Here is a 24,771-nt window from a genome sequence, read left to right as displayed (position 1 = left end):
AACTTCCACCAAAGATTTTCAATTGGATTAAGATCCGGACTATTTACAGGCCATGACATTGACCCTATGTGTCTTTTTGCAAGGAATGTTTTCACAGTTTTTGCTCTATGGCAAGATGCATTATCATCTTGAAAAATGATTTCATCATCCCCAAACATCCTTTCAATTGATGGGATAAGAAAAGTGTCCAAAATATCAACGTAAACTTGTGCATCTATTGATGATGTAATGACAGCCATCTCTCCAGTACCTTTACTTGACATGCAGCCCCATATCATCAATGACTGTAGAAATTTACATGTTCTCTTCAGGCAGTCATCTTTATAAATCTCATTGGAACGGCACCGAACAAAAGTTCCAGCATCATCACCTTGCCCAATGCAGATTCGAGATTCATCACTGAATATGACTTTCATCCAGTCATCCACAGTCCACGATTGCTTTCCTTAGCCCATTGTAACCTTGTTTTTTCTGTTTAGGTGTTAATGATGGCTTTTGTTTAGCTTTTCTGTATGTAAATCCCATTTCCTTTAGGTGGTTTCTTACAGTTCGGTCACAGACGTTGACTCCAGTTTCCTCCCATTCGTTCCTCATTTGTTTTGTTGTGCATTTTCGATTTTTGAGACATATTGCTTTAAGTTTTCTGTCTTGACGCTTTGATGTCTTCCTTGGTCTACCAGTATGTTTGCCTTTAACAACCTTCCCATGTTGTTTGTATTTGGTCCAGAGTTTAGACACAGCTGACTGTGAACAACCAACATCTTTTGCAACATTGCGTGATGATTTACCCTCTTTTAAGAGTTTGATAATCCTCTCCTTTGTTTCAATTGACATCTCTTGTGTTGGAGCCATGATTCATGTCAGTCCACTTGGTGCAACAGCTCTCCAAGGTGTGATCACTCCTTTTTAGATGCAGACTAACGAGCAGATCTGATTTGATGCAGGTTAGTTTTGGGGATGAAAATTTAGAGGGTGATTCCATAATTTATTCCTCAGAATTAAGTGAGTCCATATTTTTTTCCCTCTGCTTGGTCTAAAAAAGTAACCGTTACTGACTGCCACAATTATTTTTCCTGATTTCTTATCAAATGGCAACTTTCTCAAAGCCAGAAAGTTGCCATTTGAAATGACTTTAGTTTTGTGTCATGTCTGTGATCTGCTTTTTTTCTACAAAATTAAGCAACTGAATGAACATCCTCCGAGGCCGGTGATTCCATAATTTTTGCCAGGGGTTGTATTAACAACTTTTCACGTTTTCCACATTTTGTTATTTTACAGCCTTATTTTAAATGGACAAAATTATATTTTTCCTCAAACTTCTGCACACAATGCAATGCAATCACTGTGAAAAACATTTTTTTGAGATTTTTGCAAATTTATTAAAAATAAATAATAAAACTAAGGAATCACATGTACATAAGTATTCGCAGACTTTGTCATAATGCTCAAGTTGAGCTCAGGTGCATTCTGTTTCTACTGATCATTCGTGAGGTGTTTCTATAGCTTAAATGGAGTCCACCTGGGGTAAATTCAGTTGATTGTACATGGTAAATGGACTGCATTTAAACAGCACTTTTACATCTGCATCAGACACTCAAAGTGCTTTACAAATAATGCCTCACATTCACCCCAATGTCATGGTGCTGCCATACAAGCTGCTCACTACACACTGGGAGCAACTTGGGGATTAAAGATCTTGACCAAGGGCCCTTAGTGATTTTCCAGTCACGCTGGAATTTGAACTGAGGATCCTCTGGTCTCAAGCCCAATGCTTAAGACCAGAAGTGTTTCTGCTGTTTTGAAGGTCCCAGTTAGCATAGTGGCTTCCATCATCCTTAAATGGAAGATGTTCAGATCCACCAGGACTCTTCCTAGACCTGGCGACCAGTTTAAACTGAGCGATGGGGGCAGAAGAACCTTAGGGTCTTAGGCAAGGAGGTGACAAAGAACCCGATGGTTACTCTGTCAGAGCTCCAGCATTACTCTGTGGAGATAGGAGAATATTCCAGTAGGACAACCATCTCTGCAGCAATCCACCACTCAGACCTGTATGGTAGAGTGGCCAGATGGAAGCCACTTCTTTGGAAAAAGCAAATGGCAGCCCACATGGAGTTTCCTGAAAGGCACCTGAAGGACTCTCAGACCATGAGAAACAAAATTCTCTGGTCTGATGAGACAAAGATTGAACTCTTTGGAGTGAGTGCCAGGCGTCATGTTTGGAGGAACCCAGGCACCATCCCAACAGTGAAGCATGGTGGTGGCAGCATCATGCTGTGGGGATGTTTTACAGCAGCGGAAACTGAGATACTAGTCAGGATGGAGGGGAAGATGAATGTAGCAATGCATAGAGAGATCCTGGATGAAAACCTGCTCCAGAGTGCTCTTGATCTCAGATTAGGGCGGTGGTTCATCTTTCAGCAGAACAATGACCCTAAGTACACAGCCAAGATATCCAAGGAGTGTCTTATGGACAACTCTGTGTCCAGAAGACACTAGTGCTGGATTATTAATCTCTCATTAACCTCTGGATCTGGTCCTAAATGTTTCAAATCTGCAGTGATTAAACCATTACTTAAAGAAATCTAATCTTGACCCAGCGCTAACCACTAAGCCACCGTGCTGTCCGTCTTTTATTTATTTATTTATTATTTTTTTTTATTTTATAAATTTGCAAAACAATAAAACAAAGTAAATCATGTTGTCATTATGGGATGTGTGAGTAGAATTTTGAGGGAAAAATGAAATTATTCAATTTTGGAATGAGGCTGTAACATAACAAAATGTGGAAAAAGTGAAGCGCAGTGAATATTTTCCAGATGCACTGTATATGTGTGCAGAATTATTAAGCAGCTGATGCAGTGTGGCACAGTGGCTAGCACTGTTGACTCACAGCCAGAAGGTCCAAGGGTTGCTTCCTGTCTGATCCATTCTGTGTGGGATTTGAATGTTCTCCTCGTGTTTGAGTGGCTTCTCTCTGGGTGATCCTGCTTCCTTGCGCTTTCAAATACATACATATTCGGTAACTTGTAAACCTTAAACTGACTATGTGTGAGTGTGAATGAGTTTCTGTCTGTATGTGTCCTTGTGACAGACTGGCATCTTGTTCAGGGTTCAACCCACCTCTCCCCATGACAACTGGGGTAGCCTCCAGCTCCCCATAAACCTTGACTGATGTGAGCAGGTATTGAAAATAAATGCATGTTAGTGTTGCAGAATTATTATGCAAATAAATAAAAAAAACTAAAATTTTCCCATCTCACTTGTTTGTTTTCATTTATTAGAGTAACAAACAACTCAAAATGAACAAACACTTTTGACATTTTGAAATTTATTCAGTGACAACACCTAGAGCTTCTTTATCTGTTATATCACATTTTTTGTCCATTTTGCCTGAATTAAGAAGCTGCTAAATAATTATGTACTGATAGGTAGGTTTGTTAGGACACAAATGCAAGGCTCACACAAACAGCTCTGGTTGGAAAAAGGCTTTAGTGGTGTGGATAACAGCAATCAGTATACAGGAAGGCAGTCCAAAAAACACAGCAGCAGTACATAATCATCAATGGACAGGAGGTTGAGAACACAATGAAGCAGGCAGGACTATGGAACATGAGATCAAGAGCTGGAGAGAAGGCACAAGGTGCATCAATCTGGCGAGGAACAAACACAACCAGATGAGTTTATATAATCCCAGGTGTTAATCAGTAAATCAAGAACAGGTGTGCATGAGAGTGAGAGTTAGACACAGAGAGAGAGTTAGAGAGAGAGTTAGAGAGAGAGAGAGAGAGTTAGAGTTAGAGAGAGAGTTAGAGAGTGAGAGAGAGAGAGAGAGATCCAAGTAGAAAAACCCAACAAGAAAACGAACACACAGAAAAGCAATGCATGAGCAAAAGGAAAATGAAACAGACCAAAAACAAAGCAGAAAACCAAACAAACCAGCAGACCCTGACACGTACACCTTATATACTAATACTGTGAGATAATAATAGTAATAGTAATAGATAGTAATACTTTGAGAAATCTTGGAGTCATTTTTGATCAGGATATGTCATTCAATGCGTATATTAAACAAATATGTAGGACTGCTTTTTTGCATTTGCACAATATCTCTAAAATTAGAAAGGTCTTGTCTCAGAGTGATGCTGAAAAACTAATTCATGCATTTATTTCCTCTAGGCTGGACTATTGTAATTCTTTATTATCAGGTTGTCCTAAAGGTTCCCTGAAAAGCCTTCAGTTAATTCAAAATGCTGCAGCTAGAGTACTGACAGGGACTAGAAGGAGAGAGCATATTTCACCCATATTGGCTTCTCTTCATTGGCTTCCTGTTAATTCTAGAATAGAATTTAAAATTCTTCTTCTTACTTATAAGGTTTTGAATAATCAGGTCCCATCTTATCTTAGGGACCTCATAGTACCATATCACCCCAATAGAGCGCTTCGCTCTCAGACTGCAGGCTTACTTGTAGTTCCTAAGGTTTGTAAGAGTAGAATGGGAGGCAGAGCCTTCAGCTTTCAGGCTCCTCTCCTGTGGAACCAGCTCCCAATTCAGATCAGGGAGACAGACACCCTCTCTACTTTTAAGATTAGGCTTAAAACTTTCCTTTTTGCTAAAGCTTATAGTTAGGGCTGGATCAGGTGACCCTGAACCATCCCTTAGTTATGCTGCTATAGACTTAGACTGCTGGGGGGTTCCCATGATGTGTGTTTCTTTCTCTTTTTGCTCTGTATGCACCACTCTGTATTTAATCATTAGTGATTGATCTCTGCTCCCCTCCACAGCATGTCTTTTTCCTGATTCTCTCCCTCAGCCCCAACCAGTCCCAGCAGAAGACTGCCCCACCCTGAGCCTGGTTCTGCTGGAGGTTTCTTCATGTTAAAAGGGAGTTTTTCCTTCCCACTGTCGCCAAGTGCTTGCTCACAGGGGGTCATTTTGACCGTTGGGGTTTTTCCGTAATTATTGTATGGCTTTGCCTTACAATATAAAGCGCCTTGGGGCAACTGTTTGTTGTGATTTGGCGCTATATAAAAAAAAATGATTTGATTTAATTTAATTTATATAAAGTGTTAATAATTTTGATGACACACTGCTTCATTACACAAATATATGTCACCTGAAAATGCTTCAATCAATTTTCCGTACAGACCTTGTGCTCATTTAATACTCCTTTAACATTAATTCTTATATTATGTTAATTTAATTTTATTTCTTTTCTATTTCTTTTATTTCTCCACATGGAGCACCCTGCTCTGCTCAGTGAATTGGCACTTGGAGAGTAACAGCCAGAGAAGGTATGAATCTCAATAAATGCTGAACACATACTGGTGCTCCATGAATTGGAAAGCGCAGTCTTGTTTGAGGGCGGGTGCTAAAGGTGTAAAATATCACACATATGACGGAATTTCTCTATTTCTGGGGACAGAAACATGCCACTTTCTCTTAGTTTTTGGGCAATTTACATGCAAACAAAGTGAAAATGCAAAGAAAATGTGACAATGTGGTGGAAAGTGGACTTTGGTTGCGGTTTGTTTATGACCCGGTGCTGAAATGTGTCAAGGTCATTGTGCGAACACAGCTACTCTGGTTAGCTGTGTAGGCTAACACTTACCGACACGACCTCTCACATTTGGCTTGTCTTTCCTTCTCCACTGGGAACCAAATAAAACTGCACTTTTCACGACTGCTTCGGTGATTACAACTGAAAACAAAACAGTACATACTTTTTCTGTGTGAAGTTTTGCTGTGTATATATTGCCCAATGGGAGCCGCTGTCCCTATAAGTCGTCAAATCCCGGGATATCACTCAGGGTTCAAACGAGACTGCGGTGGCTTATTGCGGCTCATTTGAGCATCATTTTCCAACTCCATGTTGTGAAGATTTGTGGACTTTTCTGCCAAACTTATTTGATCCATGATCAAAATTTTTTCAGTTTGCGGACTGCAAGAACTTTTAAAATATGACAGGAGAGAAAGGAAGGAAAACAACCTTTGAGTATGGCAAGCCATGAATCCATCAAATACACCACATTCAGTCATGTATCACCAAAAATCCACCGCAAAAAATATTGTATTGTTTTGTTTATATGTTTGTCTGTTTGTTTTTTTATGTATATTAAGGATAAAGGGATTTATATATGGAATGTGAGTTGAATCCACCTGGTGGTAAAAACCAAAAGTAATACAGAAAAAAGACCAAAAAGACCTTTCAACCAGACTTGTCAGAGAACCACTTTCTTTTCATTTATTGGTTTACTTGATTCTTAACAGCATTGTGCAAAAGAAAAATTGCAGCCTGGATTAAAGGCAGATTCTTTTGTTGCTCATATAGCTGGAGTTTGATCGTGATCACTGACCTCTGATCCTCTCCAGAGTATTGACCATTTATCCTGTTTGAAGGGATGAGAGTAACTGGTATCAAAGTTCAGATCAGAGTCTAACTTGAGCACTCTGATGACAGATAAACAGAATCAAAGATTGGGATTACAGCTCAGCACCCAGAAACAAAGGCTCAGCGACATGGTGGCTTAAGCCCCATTTACACATAGACGGTAAGAGCTCCCGGAAGCATCCCGGAAGAGTTTTTGCCCGTCTTAAGGATCACACACCGTTGTTAACGCCGGCACTAGGGGGCGTGGCTTAGTTCCGGCTTTACCGGTAATCGTTGAAAAAATTATTCAACATGTCGAATAATTCCGGGAGCGCTCCAGGAGAACTCGCGTGACGACGGAGACAACGCGAACAACGGCGTTTGATACTTTTTAATCGCCGTTTCATCCTGCCCCTTCCTGTAGTGCTGCAGTTTACACTGCCGTAATTGGCGGCCGGCGTTGTATCCCTAACCAACGGTGTGTAAAACGGCGATAGAGCCCACATCGGCGTCCTCAAAGGTGTTTTAACCGGTGACAGAGGCAGACAAAACGGTGGTGCTAGCGGACAGTACGCCGTTCTAAACGCCACCTCCCGGTTAACAGTGTTCCAAACGGCCGATAGGCGGCGGTCAGTATAAAAACGCTAGCGCGCTGCATGCAGGCCTCTCACTCGCGGCCAGCTCCAGATATTTTTGCAGAGAAGCTTCAGTATGCCTCCTAAAAGAAAATTGGCAGCGGCAAGGACTTACCAAGAGGTCTGGTTCAGAAGCAGAGGAGAGGCCTGTGGTGGAGACAAGCAACATGTTGAGGAGGGGAAAAAGAGAGGAAAAGAAAAGGCTGAGAGATGAGCTCCCTGTCACTCCCTCCCCCTGCAGTGACAGCTGCTTCAGCCTATTATACGAGGTCTGTCAATAAAGTATAGGTCCTTTTTATTTTTTTCAAAAACTATATGGATTTCATTCATATGTTTTTACGTCAGACATGCTTGAACCCTCGTGCGCATGCGTGAGTTTTTCCACGCCTGTCAGTGACGTCATTCGCCTGTGAGCACTCCTTCTGGGAGGAGTCGTCCAGCCCCTCGTCGGAATTCCTTTGTCTGAGAAGTTGCTGAGAGACTGGCGCTCTGTTTGATCAAAATTTTTTCTAAACCTGTGAGACACATCGAAGTGGACACGGTTCGAAAAATTAAGCTGGTTTTCGGTGAAAATTTTAACGGCTGATGAGAGATTTTGAGGTGATACTGTCGCTTCAAGGACTTCCCACGGTGCGAGACGTCGTGCAGCGCTCTCAGGCGCCGTCGTCAGCCTGTTTCAAGCTGAAAACCTCCACATTTCAGGCTCTATTGATCCAGGACGTCGTGAGAGAACAGAGAGGTTTCAGAAGAAGTCGGTTTCAGCATTTTATCCGGATATTCCACTGTTAAAGGAGATTTTTTAATGAAAGACGTGCGGGCGAATTGCAGCGTCGGCTCGCAGCCGCCGCGACGCTCCGCCACAGGAAAAACATCTCCGTTGGAAGCCTTAAGGACAAGTTGGAACATGTCCACCTGTTAAACAATTTTACATATACTCACTCCACTGAAAGCCATCAAAAGCAGGATTTTATAAATGGTTATCAACACGGAGGTGTTTTTCCTGTGCCGCCGCACTGCGCCGGCTGCGTCCCGACGCGCGGACCCGTCCGCACGTCTTTCATTAAAAAAATCTCCTTTAACAGTGGAATATCCGGATAAAATGCTGAAACCGACTTCTTCTGAAACTTCTCTGTTCTCTCACGACGTCCTGGATCAATAGAGCCTGAAATGTGGAGGTTTTCAGCTTGAAACAGGCTGACGACGGCGCCTGAGAGCGCTGCGCGACGTCTCGCACCGTGGGAAGTCCTTAAAGCGACAGTATCACCTCAAAATCTCTCATCAGCCGTTAAAATTTTCACCGAAAACCAGCTTCATTTTTCGAACCGTGTCCACTTCGATGTGTCTCACAGGTTTAGAAAAAATTTTGATCAAACAAAGCGCCAGTCTCTCAGCAACTTCTCAGACAAAGGAATTCCGACGAGGGGCTGGACGACTCCTCCCACAAGGAGTGCTCACAGTCCTACAACATACCAATAGAATGATATTTGATTAGAGTTATTAGAGTAGAGTTATTATTACAGATATTTGATTCTGTCTGTTTATTCTGTTGTGTAAAGCATCCTTGGTTTCCATGGAAGGGGCTATATAAATCCAAGCTATTATTACAAATTACAAAACAATTTTCCATTATAGATTTTTTGGGGGGAAATAGACATCCTGATTTAAGCAGTTATTGGAGTCATACCAATGAGGCCAAAACATTATGAGCTTGGAGAGTGATTTGAAATTATTTATAATGATTTATTTATCATTTAAAATTGCTGCAATGGATTTACTCCAAAGCTGACAAAGACAACTATATTGATGAACTTTATTCTTAGCTGACTCATCGATAGCACATCTTGGTTGACAATAATTCCTTCTCTGATGATCTGCTCACAGAAGGTCTTGTAGCTGACAACAAAGGCCACCTCTGAAACAAACACACAGACATTTAAATAATGCAAGAAGTACTGCAACAACATTGTGTCTATTGACAATATATGAAGATATGTGCAGTCTGAGCAAATGATTACACTGACCACATAATATCATGTCTCACGTTTCTTTTTCTGTGGTCCCAGTATCTGTTGCATTGGACTTAGTCAAGAACCTGGTGTACTGACACTAACAGGACTTGTGATATTGAACTTGGCCACACAGTGTTTGGTCTTTAATATGTAAAAGAATCCCAGTGTTGTCCTTCATCTTGGCAGCTTTAAGCAATAGACCATTAATGAATGAAGATAATTACATGGTGTCTGTCTCTATTTGTGTGTGTATATACAGTATGCACACACACACACACACACACACACACACATGCAGCATATAGAGTTATAGCTACAGCTAATTTTCAACTCCTGTTGCTAGTTGGGTTTTAACAAGGTTGGGTAGGATTACTTTGAAATGTAATCCAAAAGTAATCAGATTACAAGTAATCCAAATGTATGTACATACATACATGTAATCCATATGTATTCTTTCAAAGTAATCCTACCGAACCTTGGGTTTTAAAACAAATACATCATCTAAAATTACAATCATATAAAAACACAATAAACTGTACAGGTATACCCTATGTGATAAAAATTACAACCTAGCCTTCAGAATTACATTCAACATTATCACAACTCAAAAGAAGAGCAATCAGAGATTTTTGATGTCCACCAATCAGGATTCTGATGACCTCCAAAATGCAGTGGAGTCTTCCATGCCCTAATATCTATCTGTGGTGCAAAGTTGGTGAGAATCCGTGAAGTAGTTTTGAAATAATCCTTCAAAGCCTATATGAATTGGAAATCTTGATTCAGAATCTGTATCCGGATCTGGATCACCTCCAAAATGCAGTGAATTCTTTCATGCCCTAATATCTATCTGTGATATAAATTTGGTGAAGTAGTTTTGAAGTAATCCTTCAAAGACTATAGAAATGGAAATCTTGATCCACAATCCGGATCCAGACTCGGATCACATCCAAAATTTAATGGAGTCTTCCATGCCATAATATCTATCAGAGAAAGATGATCCTTTGTGCATTTGCCTGACACGGTGATGTATTTATTTACTTTCTGGCATATGATGCATGCAGCAGGCAAAACAGGACCAGAGGGAACCACAGGTTGACCTGCCTTGGACTATAGTTTATTTTTTGGAGTTTCACTTGTTGATCCTGAGGTGCTGTCAGCATCACTTGTTAGCACAGACTCATCAATCTGTGTTTTTTTTTAACATCTGGATGCTCTCGTTTACATTTCTCCACTGAATCCAAGTATGTTTTGTCAATGAATCATATGTAGCATGTTGCATGAAGCCCAGCATCTTCTGGAATATTGTCAAAGTCAATAGTGATACAGTGTTTCACTAGTTTGTGCTACGGTCCTGCTCTCAACACTCAAACAAAGCCATCGTTCCACGCAGTTTCTCCCATCTTCCCATCATTCCGCCTCGTTTTTTTTTTTTTTTTTTCCATCTAGCTCAGGACCAATATACTATCTTTGTAACTCACTAAAAATACTGTAGTGCCCCATATGTTGGAATGGGATGAAACGATACGGCTTTCACTTTTTGGCCTAAATATACATCTGTCTGGAATGGTGAATTTTGGTATGTGTGACTTCATCATATGACGTTTGTGGGACTTCATTTTGAAGTCATTCATAACAATCAATCACACATGTTCTGCTGATCAATATAAGCTTTCAGTGATTCACAACCCGTTCCTCAAGTACCATCAAACCTACTCATTTCCATCTCTGTCATTCAGGTGTGCTCAGCCAATCAAGTATTACTAACAGATGCCTGAATGAAGTAATCAGCAGTGTACATTAGCTGGTACTTGAGGACCAGTTTGAGAGCCACTGCTTTAGATCATTCATCTGTGCTTTTTGGCTGTTAAGATATAGAGAAAAAGGTCTTTTTCAGGCTATGTGTTCCTTGACCTTTGACAAACTACTCCAAAATCTTGTCACCTCCAGATATTGATCCAAGCCTGGCGCCAGAAAAAAAATATTAAGGGGGTGATGAGTTTATCACAGGGGGTGGGGTCCCCCCCCCCCAAAAAAAAAGTGCGCACCGGAGGGGATGTCCCTCTGAGTGTGCGTAATAAATTGGGTGCACTCCTGGAAAGCTCATGTATTTAGGCTACACCGTTGTAAGAGACTGACTGAGTAAGAGTGATGACAGTATTTTTTTTATTATTATTTGAATGTATAGACCCTCGACAGTAGATTAACCCCACATACAGCCCTCCATCACAAGCACAAACACAGCGCAATTGGGCATGTGCGCCACTCCATGGCACACATGCCCAACTACGCATGCAGTCACAAAGTTCTTCTGAAAAACTGGAGCAATCTGAATTCGGTTGGATAAATATGGGTGTGTGTGTGGAGACAATTCACCTTGTTCACAACGTGACAGAACTTAATGATGCACTGTTACGCGAACACGGAACACTATTCTTGACCGTGCGTAATGGTTCCTGATAATTCTCCAGCAACATGTGCCATTAATCGTAATGTGTGGTAACAGGTTGCAGCAGTTCCTGAGGACACATGATGCCTCTGCCCCAAATCATCACATTCGTGATCAGCGGCCAAGAATGTGTACTTTGTGGCATTCGTGACTTGTCGTCGTTATGTGTAAATGCAGCATTAACACCCTCCCCAAGTGAGTCGTGCTACATGATCTGCCTTTTGCTTGGTGGACTTGACGAATCCCAGGAACTCCAGCTGTGACACTGCTTGAATAAATTGAGCATGCTTTTGTTCGTCCACCTTGCCATAATCACTGGACTCAGGATCCTTGCCCTCTGCTACACTGACAAGCACAACCCTCAGCCTATCAAATCGCTTTAACATAGCTATCTTAGCTAATTATAGGCCAATCTCCAACCTTCCTTTTCTCTCAAAAATTCTTGAAAGGGTAGTTGTAAAACAGCTAACTGATCATCTGCAGAGGAATGGTCTATTTGAAGAGTTTCAGTCAGGTTTTAGAATTCATCATAGTACAGAAACAGCATTAGTGAAGGTTACAAATGATCTTCTTATGGCCTCGGACAGTGGACTCATCTCTGTGCTTGTTCTGTTAGACCTCAGTGCTGCTTTTGATACTGTTGACCATAAAATTTTATTACAGAGATTAGAGCATGCCATAGGTATTAAAGGCACTGCGCTGCGGTGGTTTGAATCATATTTGTCTAATAGATTACAATTTGTTCATGTAAATGGGGAATGTTCTTCACAGACTAAAGTTAATTATGGAGTTCCACAAGGTTCTGTGCTAGGACCAATTTTATTCACTTTATACATGCTTCCCTTAGGCAGTATTATTAGACGGTATTGCTTAAATTTTCATTGTTACGCAGATGATACCCAGCTTTATCTATCCATGAAGCCAGAGGACACACACCAATTAGCTAAACTGCAGGATTGTCTTACAGACATAAGGACATGGATGACCTCTAATTTCCTGCTTTTAAACTCAGATAAAACTGAAGTTATTGTACTTGGCCCCACAAATCTTAGAAACATGGTGTCTAACCAGATCCTTACTCTGGATGGCATTACCCTGACCTCTAGTAATACTGTGAGAAATCTTGGAGTCATTTTTGATCAGGATATGTCATTCAAAGCGCATATTAAACAAATATGTAGGACTGCTTTTTTGCATTTACGCAATATCTCTAAAATCAGAAAGGTCTTGTCTCAGAGTGATGCTGAAAAAGTAATTCATGCATTTATTTCCTCTAGGCTGGACTATTGTAATTCATTATTATCAGGTTGTCCTAAAAGTTCCCTAAAAAGCCTTCAGTTAATTCAAAATGCTGCAGCTAGAGTACTGACGGGGACTAGAAGGAGAGAGCATATCTCACCCATATTGGCCTCTCTTCATTGGCTTCCTGTTAATTCTAGAATAGAATTTAAAATTCTTCTTCTTACTTATAAGGTTTTGAATAATCAGGTCCCATCTTATCTTAGGGACCTCGTAGTACCATATCACCCCAATAGAGCGCTTCGCTCTCAGACTGCAGGCTTACTTGTAGTTCCTAGGGTTTGTAAGAGTAGAATGGGAGGCAGAGCCTTCAGCTTTCAGGCTCCTCTCCTGTGGAACCAGCTCCCAATTCAGATCAGGGAGACAGACACCCTCTCTACTTTTAAGATTAGGCTTAAAACTTTCCTTTTTGCTAAAGCTTATAGTTAGGGCTGGATCAGGTGACCCTGAACCATCCCTTAGTTATGCTGCTATAGACAGTAGACTGCTGGGGGGTTCCCATGATGCACTGTTTCTTTCTCTTTTTGCTCTGTATGCACCACTCTGCATTTAATCATTAGTGATCGATCTCTGCTCCCCTCCACAGCATGTCTTTTTCCTGGTTCTCTCCCTCAGCCCCAACCAGTCCCAGCAGAAGACTGCCCCTCCCTGAGCCTGGTTCTGCTGGAGGTTTCTTCCTGTTAAAAGGGAGTTTTTCCTTCCCACTGTAGCCAAGTGCTTGCTCACAGGGGGTCGTTTTGACCGTTGGGGTTTTACATAATTATTGTATGGCCTTGCCTTACAATATAAAGCGCCTTGGGGCAACTGTTTGTTGTGATTTGGCGCTATATAAAAAAAAAATTGATTGATTGATTGATAGACACATGCCATATCCGTTTGTTTTAAAATGAATTACTTTAGTTAATTAATTTGGTTTATTTGTTAAATACATGATATTATTGAGTAACTAATATTTTGCTATATTTTCCAGTATTTCTTTTTCTTTCTTTTTTATCTTTATTTTTTGATAACTTTCACATCCGAAGGGGCGGGGTTGATGACGTGAGGGGGCGTCGCCCCCAAACGCCCCCTCGTGGCGCCGGTTCTGTATTGGTCTGAATAATATTACCTGCATCCAACTGTTTTTGATGTATCTTGTCTACACACACACACACACACATGCACAGGATAGTTACTGAGAGCACTGAGTTCATATTGCTGACAATGGGCCTCATGTATCAACGTGCGTACGGCGATATTTGAGTGTATATGGGGTGTACAACAAAACGGCTGCGCTGCTTGGCATTTATCAATGTGGTCGTTGGCGTACGCTGCACTGAAAATATACACCAGGTCAAGAGGTGGCGTAAATTATACACCAAAATGAACCAGCGCTGGAATCCACATAAAAATGAAAATTATCAACATGATAAACAGTGCCATTATACAAATCAGTGCATATGTTACATAAATAACACTTTCCTGATTATACTACATAATAATCAATACAAATCCCGCTTTTGCGGGATTGCTGGTCTATCGAGCACAATCCGTGGCCACAGCGCTGACCGCAAAGAAAGCACTGCTCGCCTTTTTCTCCAGAGCCTGGAGCCAGAGCAGCGCTGAGCTTAACTTTATGTGGTGTGATCGTTTTAGACAATGAAATTGATAATTACAACTGTAGTGTTGTCATTCCCTTCGTCCGTGCTGCAGTCAGGTTTTGTTTTCTCCATTCGTTTGTTACAATAAAATAAATAAAGAAATACATTTTAAAAATAAAGAAATCTGAATAATTAGGCGTGTCTTATTAATTGAGTGAGCAAATATCCACATGTCAAGAATTATTGACATGTGAAAAGAGAATACAGTGGTTCCTCGCTATAACGCGGTTCACCTTTCGCGGCCTCGTCGTTTTATGGAGTTTTTAGTCCAATTTTGCATGCCTTTTTTTTTTTTTTTTTTACAGTGTTCTGTGTTCTGCATGTCTGTTTATAAGAATCTTCTCACCCAGAAGAAAAAAGAGCGCCAACAACTACCATAACTGTGTTTGTCACTCGGAAACAGACACCTGCAGCGGGGTGTGAGTGGAAAAAGGTGCGGCGTCAGGACGCAGAGGTGGGATCAGAGGAACTGTGAAATACTGGTCAGTCACTATTAATAATTTCTTATGTGTCCAACCTCGTACGTTGATCATTAAAATTAAATTTGTTACTTCTAAAAGCCATCAGAATTATTTATAGGAAAATGTTCTATTTTTATTTCTCAAACAAATGTTTGGGTCTGAAAACAGTTTGGTCTTATTTTTCTACTAAGATTTGAACTTTGAGAGTGTTTACACACGAGAGAAAAGTGAGAAAATGTTCATGCCTGTTTGAGAAAGTGTATAAACTGTGTAGTGAGGGATTTTACAGCTTTGAAACGTCTATAATAATTGTAAAAACTAACGCTGACTACGTCGCGGTTTTGCGTATTACGGGCTATTTTTAGAACGTAACTCCCGCGATAAACGAGGGACCACTGTAACACTTTTTTGATTATATACTACAAAACAATTGATATGATGGCCGCTTTTGACGCTCTATTGGCACGCGTCGTGATTGGTGGAGTTCTTTTTCTTTGCTGTCTACCTGGCTTCCATGTCGTAAAATGAGGGTGTGTCTGAAGCAGAGTCTGAATATTTATGGGTGTGTTTATTATAATTACGATTGTTTTCACCCACCGCATTTATCAAGGTCACGTCAGGCGTACGCTGGAAATGGGCAGGTGTGCACTGCTTGATACATGTCACGGCAACTTTGGTGTACTTCAAATTTACACCGTAAATTTACACCACAAGTGCGCAACGTTGATACATGAGGCCCAATGAGAGCAAATAGAATGATTCCATCATTTGTGTTCTTCCACATGTTGCTGTGTTCAAGAAATTATTTAATAAAATCAGAATAATTTCTTCAGTTTCTCTATGCAACACTTTCTCTTTCGAGTATCAGCCAGCACTCATTAAATTATCTCATAAAGACTTTATTTCCAAAAATTGAACAGACAGAATCAGTTAAATTGCCCTTTGGGATGTTTAACTGTAGCATTTGTTCTAATATCCTGGAGATGAATAAAAGAGTACAAGGAAAATAGTAAATGTTTAATGGGATTTCAACCTGTATTAGATACAAGGAAAAACACAGCGGCCTGTGTTGAGGGAAAAATAAAATGAATTTCCCTATAGTGGCATGAAAAATACGTCTTAGCCACACGTTCTGCTTCTGAATGAAAATCCAGCTATTTAACAGAACTCAAACTGGAGGAAAGCTCTTGAAACGTGTTTGTGTTGACTCGTTTTATTTTCCTGACCCTTCACTCATCTCTCTGCATGTGGCGATATGGGCGGACCAATCAAATCGATGCCTGTTAGTAAGTACTGTGACTTCACATCTCTGGGGGCTCAGCCACTGATTGTGTTTGCGTTTTTCCAGATGGTCACTAAATGGAACACTCATTGATCTGGGGAATGACTACCGGCGTCACATGTCTGGGGGCAACCTGATCATTAGCAATCTGGACAAGGACCAAGATGCAGGGATGTACCAGTGCACAGCCTTCAACACGTGGGGATCCATCCTCAGCCCCAGAGCCAGCCTGCAGTTTGCATGTAAGTGATCACAGCACTGATAACACACAAACTATGGCATTCTGAAATCTGTCTTGGTCCGTCTTCTTCTTTTTTTTAAATTTACTATTCTGATTACTCGTTTAGATTGCCTTTGCACTGATTTTCAAGAGGGAAATGGTAATCGAATGAAATGTCAGATGCAACAAACACAGTAGGTGAGGCAGCTCCTTACTGCCTCTGAATGCCATTGATTCTCGTTAGTGCTTCCAACTCTGACAGCAGTTATGGTCTACCCCAACTGACTCATATTTTGCCAAGTAATTTGCCACCCCCTGTGATCCAGACTTTAAACGAGAGACAAACACAAATAATGCTTTCAAAGGGTTGGTATCTTTGTAATTGTCAGCTATTCCTCTTGGTATAAATTAACACAGCAGATGGATGAGCTGCTATAAAGAGGGGGTGTGGATGGATGGTGATTCTGTGACGCCAGGTTCTACCTTTCAGACAGGCTGTGCAGAAGCACCTCTTCTCCACTGATCAAACTTGCTGACTATTGATCATGTCCCAAAGATAGAGAGCCTTTCACTTCCTCTTTGGAGATGGACTGCTATTTTTCCGATAGACCAGTAATGAATCTCACATGTGCAGATGGGGTGAAGAGCACAACCGCTTGACATTTATTTTCTTACCTAATGCACAGTGGGGGAGGTCTCAGAGACTGACATAGCTGTTTTTTTTTGTTTTTTTTCATTGTAATGAGGTAAGTCTGAGCTTGAAATGCCATGCCTTTATTCCTGCTGTCTGTACCACTAAAATTCAAGTTATCTGCGTATAATATTTCATTTAAACCAAAGTTTGGTTCAATATCTCTTCCTTCAGCATAAATCCGTTACTGAGATGAGTTCCTTTGAGTGCAATAAAAGATTTCTGAAATGCCAGCAGTGATTGTTTGATGCATTGTCTGCATTTCAATCCAGTCAACATTCAAGATTTTATTGATAAATGCTTGCACTGCACAACACTGAGTCCATGACCCTCTGCCACATCTGTGGTCCAAACTGTGGTCATGTTCATGTTGCTTTCAGAAAAAAATGCATCCTGTGTTCACAATCCTTAATCACTCCTCAATTTAGCAACAAAACGTTTCTTCCATTTCTGCAGATGTTTACATACACTGAAACATTGTTGAATTTATGTACAAAACATCACATTTATTCAGTTTTCATATAGAAAATGGACAGAAAATGGTCCAACCACAACACCTACATTGGAAATCTTATATAGCTCCAAATCAGGAAAAACTTGGGACAAGATGGAAAATGCAAATAACACCCCCCACAGTGATTTACTTTGACTTCTTTTTCACTGCAACCATGATTAACCCAAGATATTTCATATTTTTGGAGTCAGCATCCTTTTATTTGTTAATATACATCGATTCCTGCATTTCATGCTTGCAACACATTCCAAAAAAAGTTGGGACAGGGACAATTTAGAGCTGTAATGAGGTAATAAATAAATGAATGGACAGCATGGTGGATTTGTAGTTAGCACTATTGTCTCACTGCAAGAAGGTTGTGGGATCGCTTCCCACCTGTCCCTTTCGATGTTAAGTTTACATGTTCTCCTTGTGTTTACCTGGGATCCCTCCGGGTGCTCCAGCTTCCTCCCATCTCCAAAGATATGCAGGTTAGGTGAATTGGCGACTTGAAATTGACCATAGGTGTGAGGGCATGTGCAAATGAGTTTTTTCTGTGTATCTATGACCCTGTATTAGAGTGGGATTCTGTCCAGGGTTTACTCCTTGTCATGCCCCATGACTGCTGGGGTAGTCTCCAGCCCCCCTGTGACCCTTGATTGAACTAAGCGGGTCTTTTACCACCCTAACCTGCTGCACATCCTTCCCAGCTCTGTCCCTTTGTCTGGCCAATCGGGACAAGTCCTTTTCTCCTTCCTTACTATTCAACTTCTTGTACAGCTCCTTCGCTTTTGCCACTTCTCTTTTCGCCTTACGTCACATCTCCTTGTACTCCCGTCTACTTTCTTTATCTCTACGACTATCCCAAAACCTTTTTGCCAACCTCTTTCTCCTTATGCTTTCCTGGACCTCTTCATTCCACCACCAAGTCTCCTTGTCTTCCTTCCACTGTCGAGATGTCATACCCAGTACTGTCGTAGCTGTCTCCCTCACCACATCTGCAGTACTTTTCCAGTTGTCCAAAATTGCTTCCCCTCCAACAATTGCTTCTCTCACCTGCTTGCTAAATTTCACACAACAGTCTTCCTCCTTCAGCTTCCACCATCTGATCCTTTGTTGAGCTCTCACTCTCTTCTTCTCCTTTACCTCTGAAGTCATCCTACAAACAAACACCCTATGCTGTCTAACGACACTCTCTCCTGCCACCACCATACAGTCTCTGATTTCTTTTAGTTTGCCTCTCCTATAAAGAATGTAGTCCACCTGTGTGCACCTTCCTGCACTCTTATATGTCAGTTAGCTGTTTTACAACTACCCTTTCAAGAATTTTTGAGAGAAAAGGAAGGTTGGAGATTGGCCTATAATTAGCTAAGATAGCTGGGTCAAGTGATGGCTTTTTAAGTAATGGTTTAATTACTGCCACCTTAAAAGCCTGTGGTACATAGCCAACTAATAAAGATAGATTGATCATATTTAAGATCGAAGCATTAATTAATGGTAGGGCTTCTTTGAGCAGCCTGGTAGGAATGGGGTCTAATAGACATGTTGATGGTTTGGAGGAAGTAACTAATGAAAATAACTCAGACAGAACAATTGGAGAGAAAGAGTCTAACCAAATACCGGCATCACTGAAAGCAGCCAAATATAACGATATGTCTTTGGGATGGTTATGAGTAATTTTTTCTCTAATAGTTAGAATTTTATTAGCAAAGAAAGTCATGAAGTCATTACTAGTTAAAGTTAAAGGAATACTCGGCTCAATAGAACTCTGACTCTTTGTCAGCCTGGCTACAGTGCTGAAAAGAAACCTGGGGTTGTTCTTATTTTCTTCAATTAGTGATGAGTAGTAAGATGTCCTAGCTTTACGGAGGGCTTTTTTTTTATAGAGCAACAGACTCTTTTTCCAGGCTAAGTGAAGATCTTCTAAATTAGTGAGACGCCATTTCCTCTCCAACTTACGGGTTATCTGCTTTAAGCTGCGAGTTTGTGAGTTATACCACGGAGTCATCCAAAGTTGTCCTCAATGAGGATATAAAACTATTGACGAGATAATCTATCTCACTCACAGAGTTTAGGTAGCTACTCTGCTCTGTGTTGGTATATGGCATTGGAGAACATAAAGAAGGAATCTTATCCTTAAACCTAGTTACAGCGCTTTCTGAAAGACTTCTACTGTAATGAAATTATTCCCCACTGCTGGGTAGTCCATCAGAGTAAATGTAAATGTTATTAAGAAATGATCAGACAGAAGGGGGTTTTCAGGGAATACTGTTAAGTCTTCAATTTCCATACCATAAGTCAGAACAAGATCTAAGGTATGATTAAAGTGGTGGGTGGACTCATTTACATTTTGAGCAAAGCCAATCGAGTCTAACAATAGATTAAATGCGGTGTTGAGGCTGTCATTCTCAGCATCTGTGTGGATGTTAAAATCGCCCACTATAATTATCTTATCTGAGCTAAGCACTAAGTCAGACAAAAGGTCCGAAAATTCACAGAGAAATTCACAGAGAAACTCACAGTAACGACCAGGTGGACGATAGATAACAACAAATAAAACTGGTTTTGAGGACTTCAAATTTGGATGGACAAGACTAAGAGACAAGCTTTCAAATGAATTAAAGCTCTGTCTGGGTTTTTGATTAATTAAGCAGCTGGAGTGGAAGATTGCTGCTAATCCTCCGCCTCGGCCCAAGCCACGAGCGTTCTGGCAGTTAGTGTGACTCGGGGGTGTTGACTCATTTAAACTAACATATTCATCCTGCTGTAACCAGGTTTCTGTAAGGCAGAATAAATCAATATGTTGATCGATTATTATATCATTTTCTAACAGGGACTTAGAAGAGAGAGATCTAATGTTTAATAGACCACATTTAACTATTTTAGTCTGTGGTGCAGTTGAAGGTGCTATATTATTTTTCTTTTTGAATTTTTATGCTTAAATAAATTTTTGCTGGTTATTGGTGGTCTGGGAGCAGGCACCGTCTCTACGGGGATGGGGTAATGAGGGGATGGCAGGGGGAGAGAAGCTGCAGAGAGGTGTGTAAGACTACAACTCTGCTTCCTGGTCCCAACCCTGGATAGTCACGGTTTGGAGGGTTTAATAAAATTGGCCAGATTTCTAGAAATGAGAGCTGCTCCATCCAAAGTGGGATGGATGCCGTCTCTCCTAAGAAGACCAGGTTTTCCCCAGAAGCTCCCCAGAGCTCAAAGTCCCCACTCTCATTTCCACCCTTCTAGTTTTCTTCTTCTCCCGCTGTTTGTGGAAATGTTCTCCTCCTCTTCTTTGTTGTCTTCGCCCAGCAGTAGCCCAATTTCCACTGGCACCCTGTTGGGCAATAGCACCAGTGGCAGACATTGTTAACCCGGGCCTCGACTGATCCAGTATGGAAATTTGATTCTTAGTTTGCATCATTGGGTTGGCTTGTTTTATGCCAGATGCCCTTCCTGACGCAACCCTTCTCATTTTTCCGGGCTTGGGACCGGCACTCAGAATGTACTGGTTGCACACCCCATGTGCCTGAGTTCCAGACTGTTATCAGTAACAAGACCAAAATCCAGCATCTCTCGTGGTATGGGGTGTTGTCAGTGCAATTGGAAAAGGTCATTTACATTTCTGTGATGGCAACATTAAAGTTATAGGGCCATCCACATCCACAACTGACAAAATATATTTTCTCCTTTAATCAAGAGAACATATTAACCTGAGGGCCACCTTACTGAGAATAATCTGTTTTGAGCCACTGCAGTCTGCTTTTAGAAAATATAATTTCACAGAGACAGCTCTTACTTAACTGGTGAATGATCTGCTTGCATTGGATTCAGACACCAATATGGTTAGATCCCAGTGCTGCATTTGACATTGTGGATCATCATATTCTACTCGATAGGCTGGAGAATCATTTTGGGATTACTGGGAATGCCCTTGCATGGTTGTCATACCTGCCCAGTCGTTCTCACTGTGTTTTGTACAGTAACACTACGTCTAACCTTAGTGACATGAAATTTGGGGTTCCAGAGGGGTCTGTCTTAGGCCCCCTACTTTTCTCCCTTTATATAGCACCCCTTGGGCACATATTGCGGCATTTTGGGATTACCTTTCACTGCTATGCTGATGATACTCAGTTATACTGGTAATGTGTATATATATATGCAGTGGTGGGCACAGATAACCAAAAAATTAACTTTGATAACAGATAATCAGATAACTGAAAAGTTATCTTTGATAAAGATAAACCAATAAACTAGTGTTGTGACATTCGCGAAAGAGCCAATTCTTTTGAACGGATCTTTCATATGAACGAAGGGAGCAGAGTCGCAGCTGTGCAGGAGCCGTTCTTTTTGTCATTCTTTTTTTTCATGCGTGTTTGTTTCACACAGCTCCCAGGAACATCCTGTTGCGGTTGCGGCTGTGTGCCCCCCACATAGAAAGACAGCAGCTACGGGGGGAGGGGCACAGGCAGCATGTGCCTTCACATTAGAGCATGACACAGGGGTGGATTTTCACTCCTGTCCCATCCCGCTCCCAGAAAAAAAATCCCATCCTGTCCCAATCCTGGACTGGAGTAAAAAAATAAATCCCATCCCATCCCACTCCTGTAAAGATGACTCCCAATCCCATCCCGCTCCCACTCAAAATCAGTCCCACTCCCATCCCACTCCTGTATGGCTCGCGCCGTGATGATCAATCAGGGATTGAATATGTAGTGACGTGGAGATGTCTGGAGTTTCACTGAAGATGTGAACATGTCCTGTATCTGTTAGCAGCCTGTGAGCAGGACTTATGTCTCTTTTGTCCTTTATTTCACAATTATGACAGAGTTTTTGGAGCAAGCAGCAGCACCACAGCAGAGTTTCTTTTTCTGTTTATGTTACGTGCGCGCGCAAGCGAATCGTCCATGGAGATTATTTTACTTATTAACTACACAGATGTATAATAAAACAAATGGTGACTGGTTTCTAAATACAATTATGAGAGAGTTTTTTGGTGGAAGAGTGAGCTGCAGCAAGCAGCGGAGTTTCTTTTTTTGTTTTTTAATTGTTTACATGTGCGCGCGTGAACGGGACAGTTGGTCCTCAAGTTGGGTCCTGCAGAGGCAGAAGGACCGCTGAAAGCAGCCGTCATCCAGACTCAGCTCCTGCAGCAAATAATGATACTCTCTGTATTGGGAGCTTTTCACAACAACTCGCTCCGTGTGATCAAGGTCCGTCATGTTAACTTGACTGACAACTGGAGCCGGCGAGCGGAATGGAAGCTCCTCCTATTTGATGACGCACCGGGGTGAATTTTCGCAGCAAAAGCAGAGTGACACACCGGGCGAAGGAGGCGCGTCTGTCGCCACGCGACACCTGCGAATTTGTAGCATCTGATTGCGCCCAGTGTGAACGCGGCATTAAATAGATGAAAATCATCATCTATTTTTGGCATTCCCGCTCCTGCCCGCTCCCATTCATTTTTATTCCCGTCCCATCCCAATCACGGGATTGATAAAATTTTGACTCCCATCCCGCAGGAATCATGTGACCCACGGGAATTCCCAAAAAATGTCATCCTCTACTTTACATGAGTACTTCTGCAGGGGGGAGGGGGGTATTGTATTCTGTATTCTGTAATTATTCTAGTTTTATCTACTGTTAGTGGGACGTGCCCGGAACACCTCTCCAGCGAGGCGTCCAGGGGGCATCCGGAAAAGATGCCCGAGCCACCTCAACTGACTCCTTTCGACGTGGAGGAGCAGTGGCTCGACTCCGAGCTCCTCCCAAGTGACCGAGCTCCTCACCCTATCTCTAAGGGAGCGCTCAGCCACCCTGCAGAGGAAACTTATCTCGGCCGCTTGTACTCGTAATCTCGTTTTTTCGGTCATGAGCCAAATCTCATGACCATAGGTGAGGATCGGAACGTAGATCGATCGGTAAATCCAGAGCTTTGCCCCCCTACTCAGCTCTCTCTTCAGCACGACAGTCCGATACAGCGACCGCATCACTGCAGATGCTGCACCGATCCGTCTATCGATCTCACGCTCCATCCGTCCCTCACTCGTGAACAAGACCCCGAGATACTTAAACTCCTCCACTTGAGGCAAGGACACTCCACCAACCTGAAGAGGGCAAAGCACCTTTTTCCGGTCGAGAACCATGGCCTCGGATTTTGGAGGTGCTGATTTTCATCCCGGACGCTTCACACTCGGCTGCTTACTGATTGTTTCAATCATTCATTATGTAAACCTACATGTTAATGTGACGTGTGTCGTGTGTTGGTGTTTACAGATAATTGAGATAAATGTGCTTTTGTAAAATATTCCATTTTTTATTTGTAAAAACAGGCATTTTTAAGGAGCCCTGGAAGTGTCATCGCAAAATGTTTTACATGTGGAGAGAATGTGCGCACGTTTTATGATGTTGTAACGTGCACTCAATATTGACACATAAATGTTGGCTTTACACTGTGCAAGAGAATTTTTTGGACCGAGTTTCAGGTTAATCGCGCGTCCTGCATCATGTAGTGTACATGGAGTAACATCTGACTACCACCTCCTGATCGCCGATTGTATAGTCGAATGAAAATCAAACCTGTTTGATATTATTCTGTATCCTTCTGCTGCAGAGCTACAAGTGTCCAACCACTCGCACTGTGCATGTGCAAACACCGCAGAACTGTCTTGTAATGTTTTTGCTGTTGTTGTTTTGTAAAAAAAAAAAAACTGCCATGAACACCACTGGCCAATAGATGGCAGTAGAGGCCTTGAAATCTTTCCAAAACAAAATCCCAGTAATCCGTCTGCTACATTTAAGATGCGTGGAATTTAACTAACTCAAATACAATAACGTCTATAAATCCAGAGAATATATTCACGAGAGTTTTAGGCACTAGAGTTTAATGCTGCTGTCCATGGAGCCTGAACAGAGTGTCTGAAATGCATTTGTCCTGTCGTGAACACCCTGTCCTACCCATAATGCACTGCTGGGCTCAGCATGTGCTCACAAAACCTTAAAAATTATCACATTATTTTAAAACTAAAACATATATCTGATATTTTCACTTTATAAAACTTCAGACATGACAGTAATTTTAAATAACTTGTCCAAAATTAGTTTTGTTAAAATTTGAACCATAAGTTAAAAATGTATGCCTCTGGATTGGATATGGCCTTGGGTGTTATTGCCAGCATATCAGTGTGGTATTAAAGGAAATGTTTTTTGTGTGTGTGTGTGTGTCTGTGTGTGTGT

General features: G+C 41.5%; 1 protein-coding gene across 1 annotated transcript in view; it reads left to right on the top strand.

Moving 5' to 3' along the window:
- cntn3b (contactin 3b) overlaps window positions 1-24,771 on the top strand; it is a 519,637-nt gene that overhangs the window by 251,897 nt on the left and 242,969 nt on the right. The window contains 1 exon segment of the mRNA XM_034167483.1: window positions 16,207-16,382. Coding sequence (XP_034023374.1) covers window positions 16,207-16,382 — 176 coding nt within the window.

The sequence above is a fragment of the Thalassophryne amazonica genome, chromosome 3 (assembly GCF_902500255.1).
Source record: "Thalassophryne amazonica chromosome 3, fThaAma1.1, whole genome shotgun sequence".
Lineage (NCBI taxonomy): Eukaryota > Metazoa > Chordata > Actinopteri > Batrachoidiformes > Batrachoididae > Thalassophryne > Thalassophryne amazonica.
The sequence above is the reverse complement of the archived record's forward strand: the minus strand, read 5'-3'. Positions and strand labels throughout refer to the sequence as shown.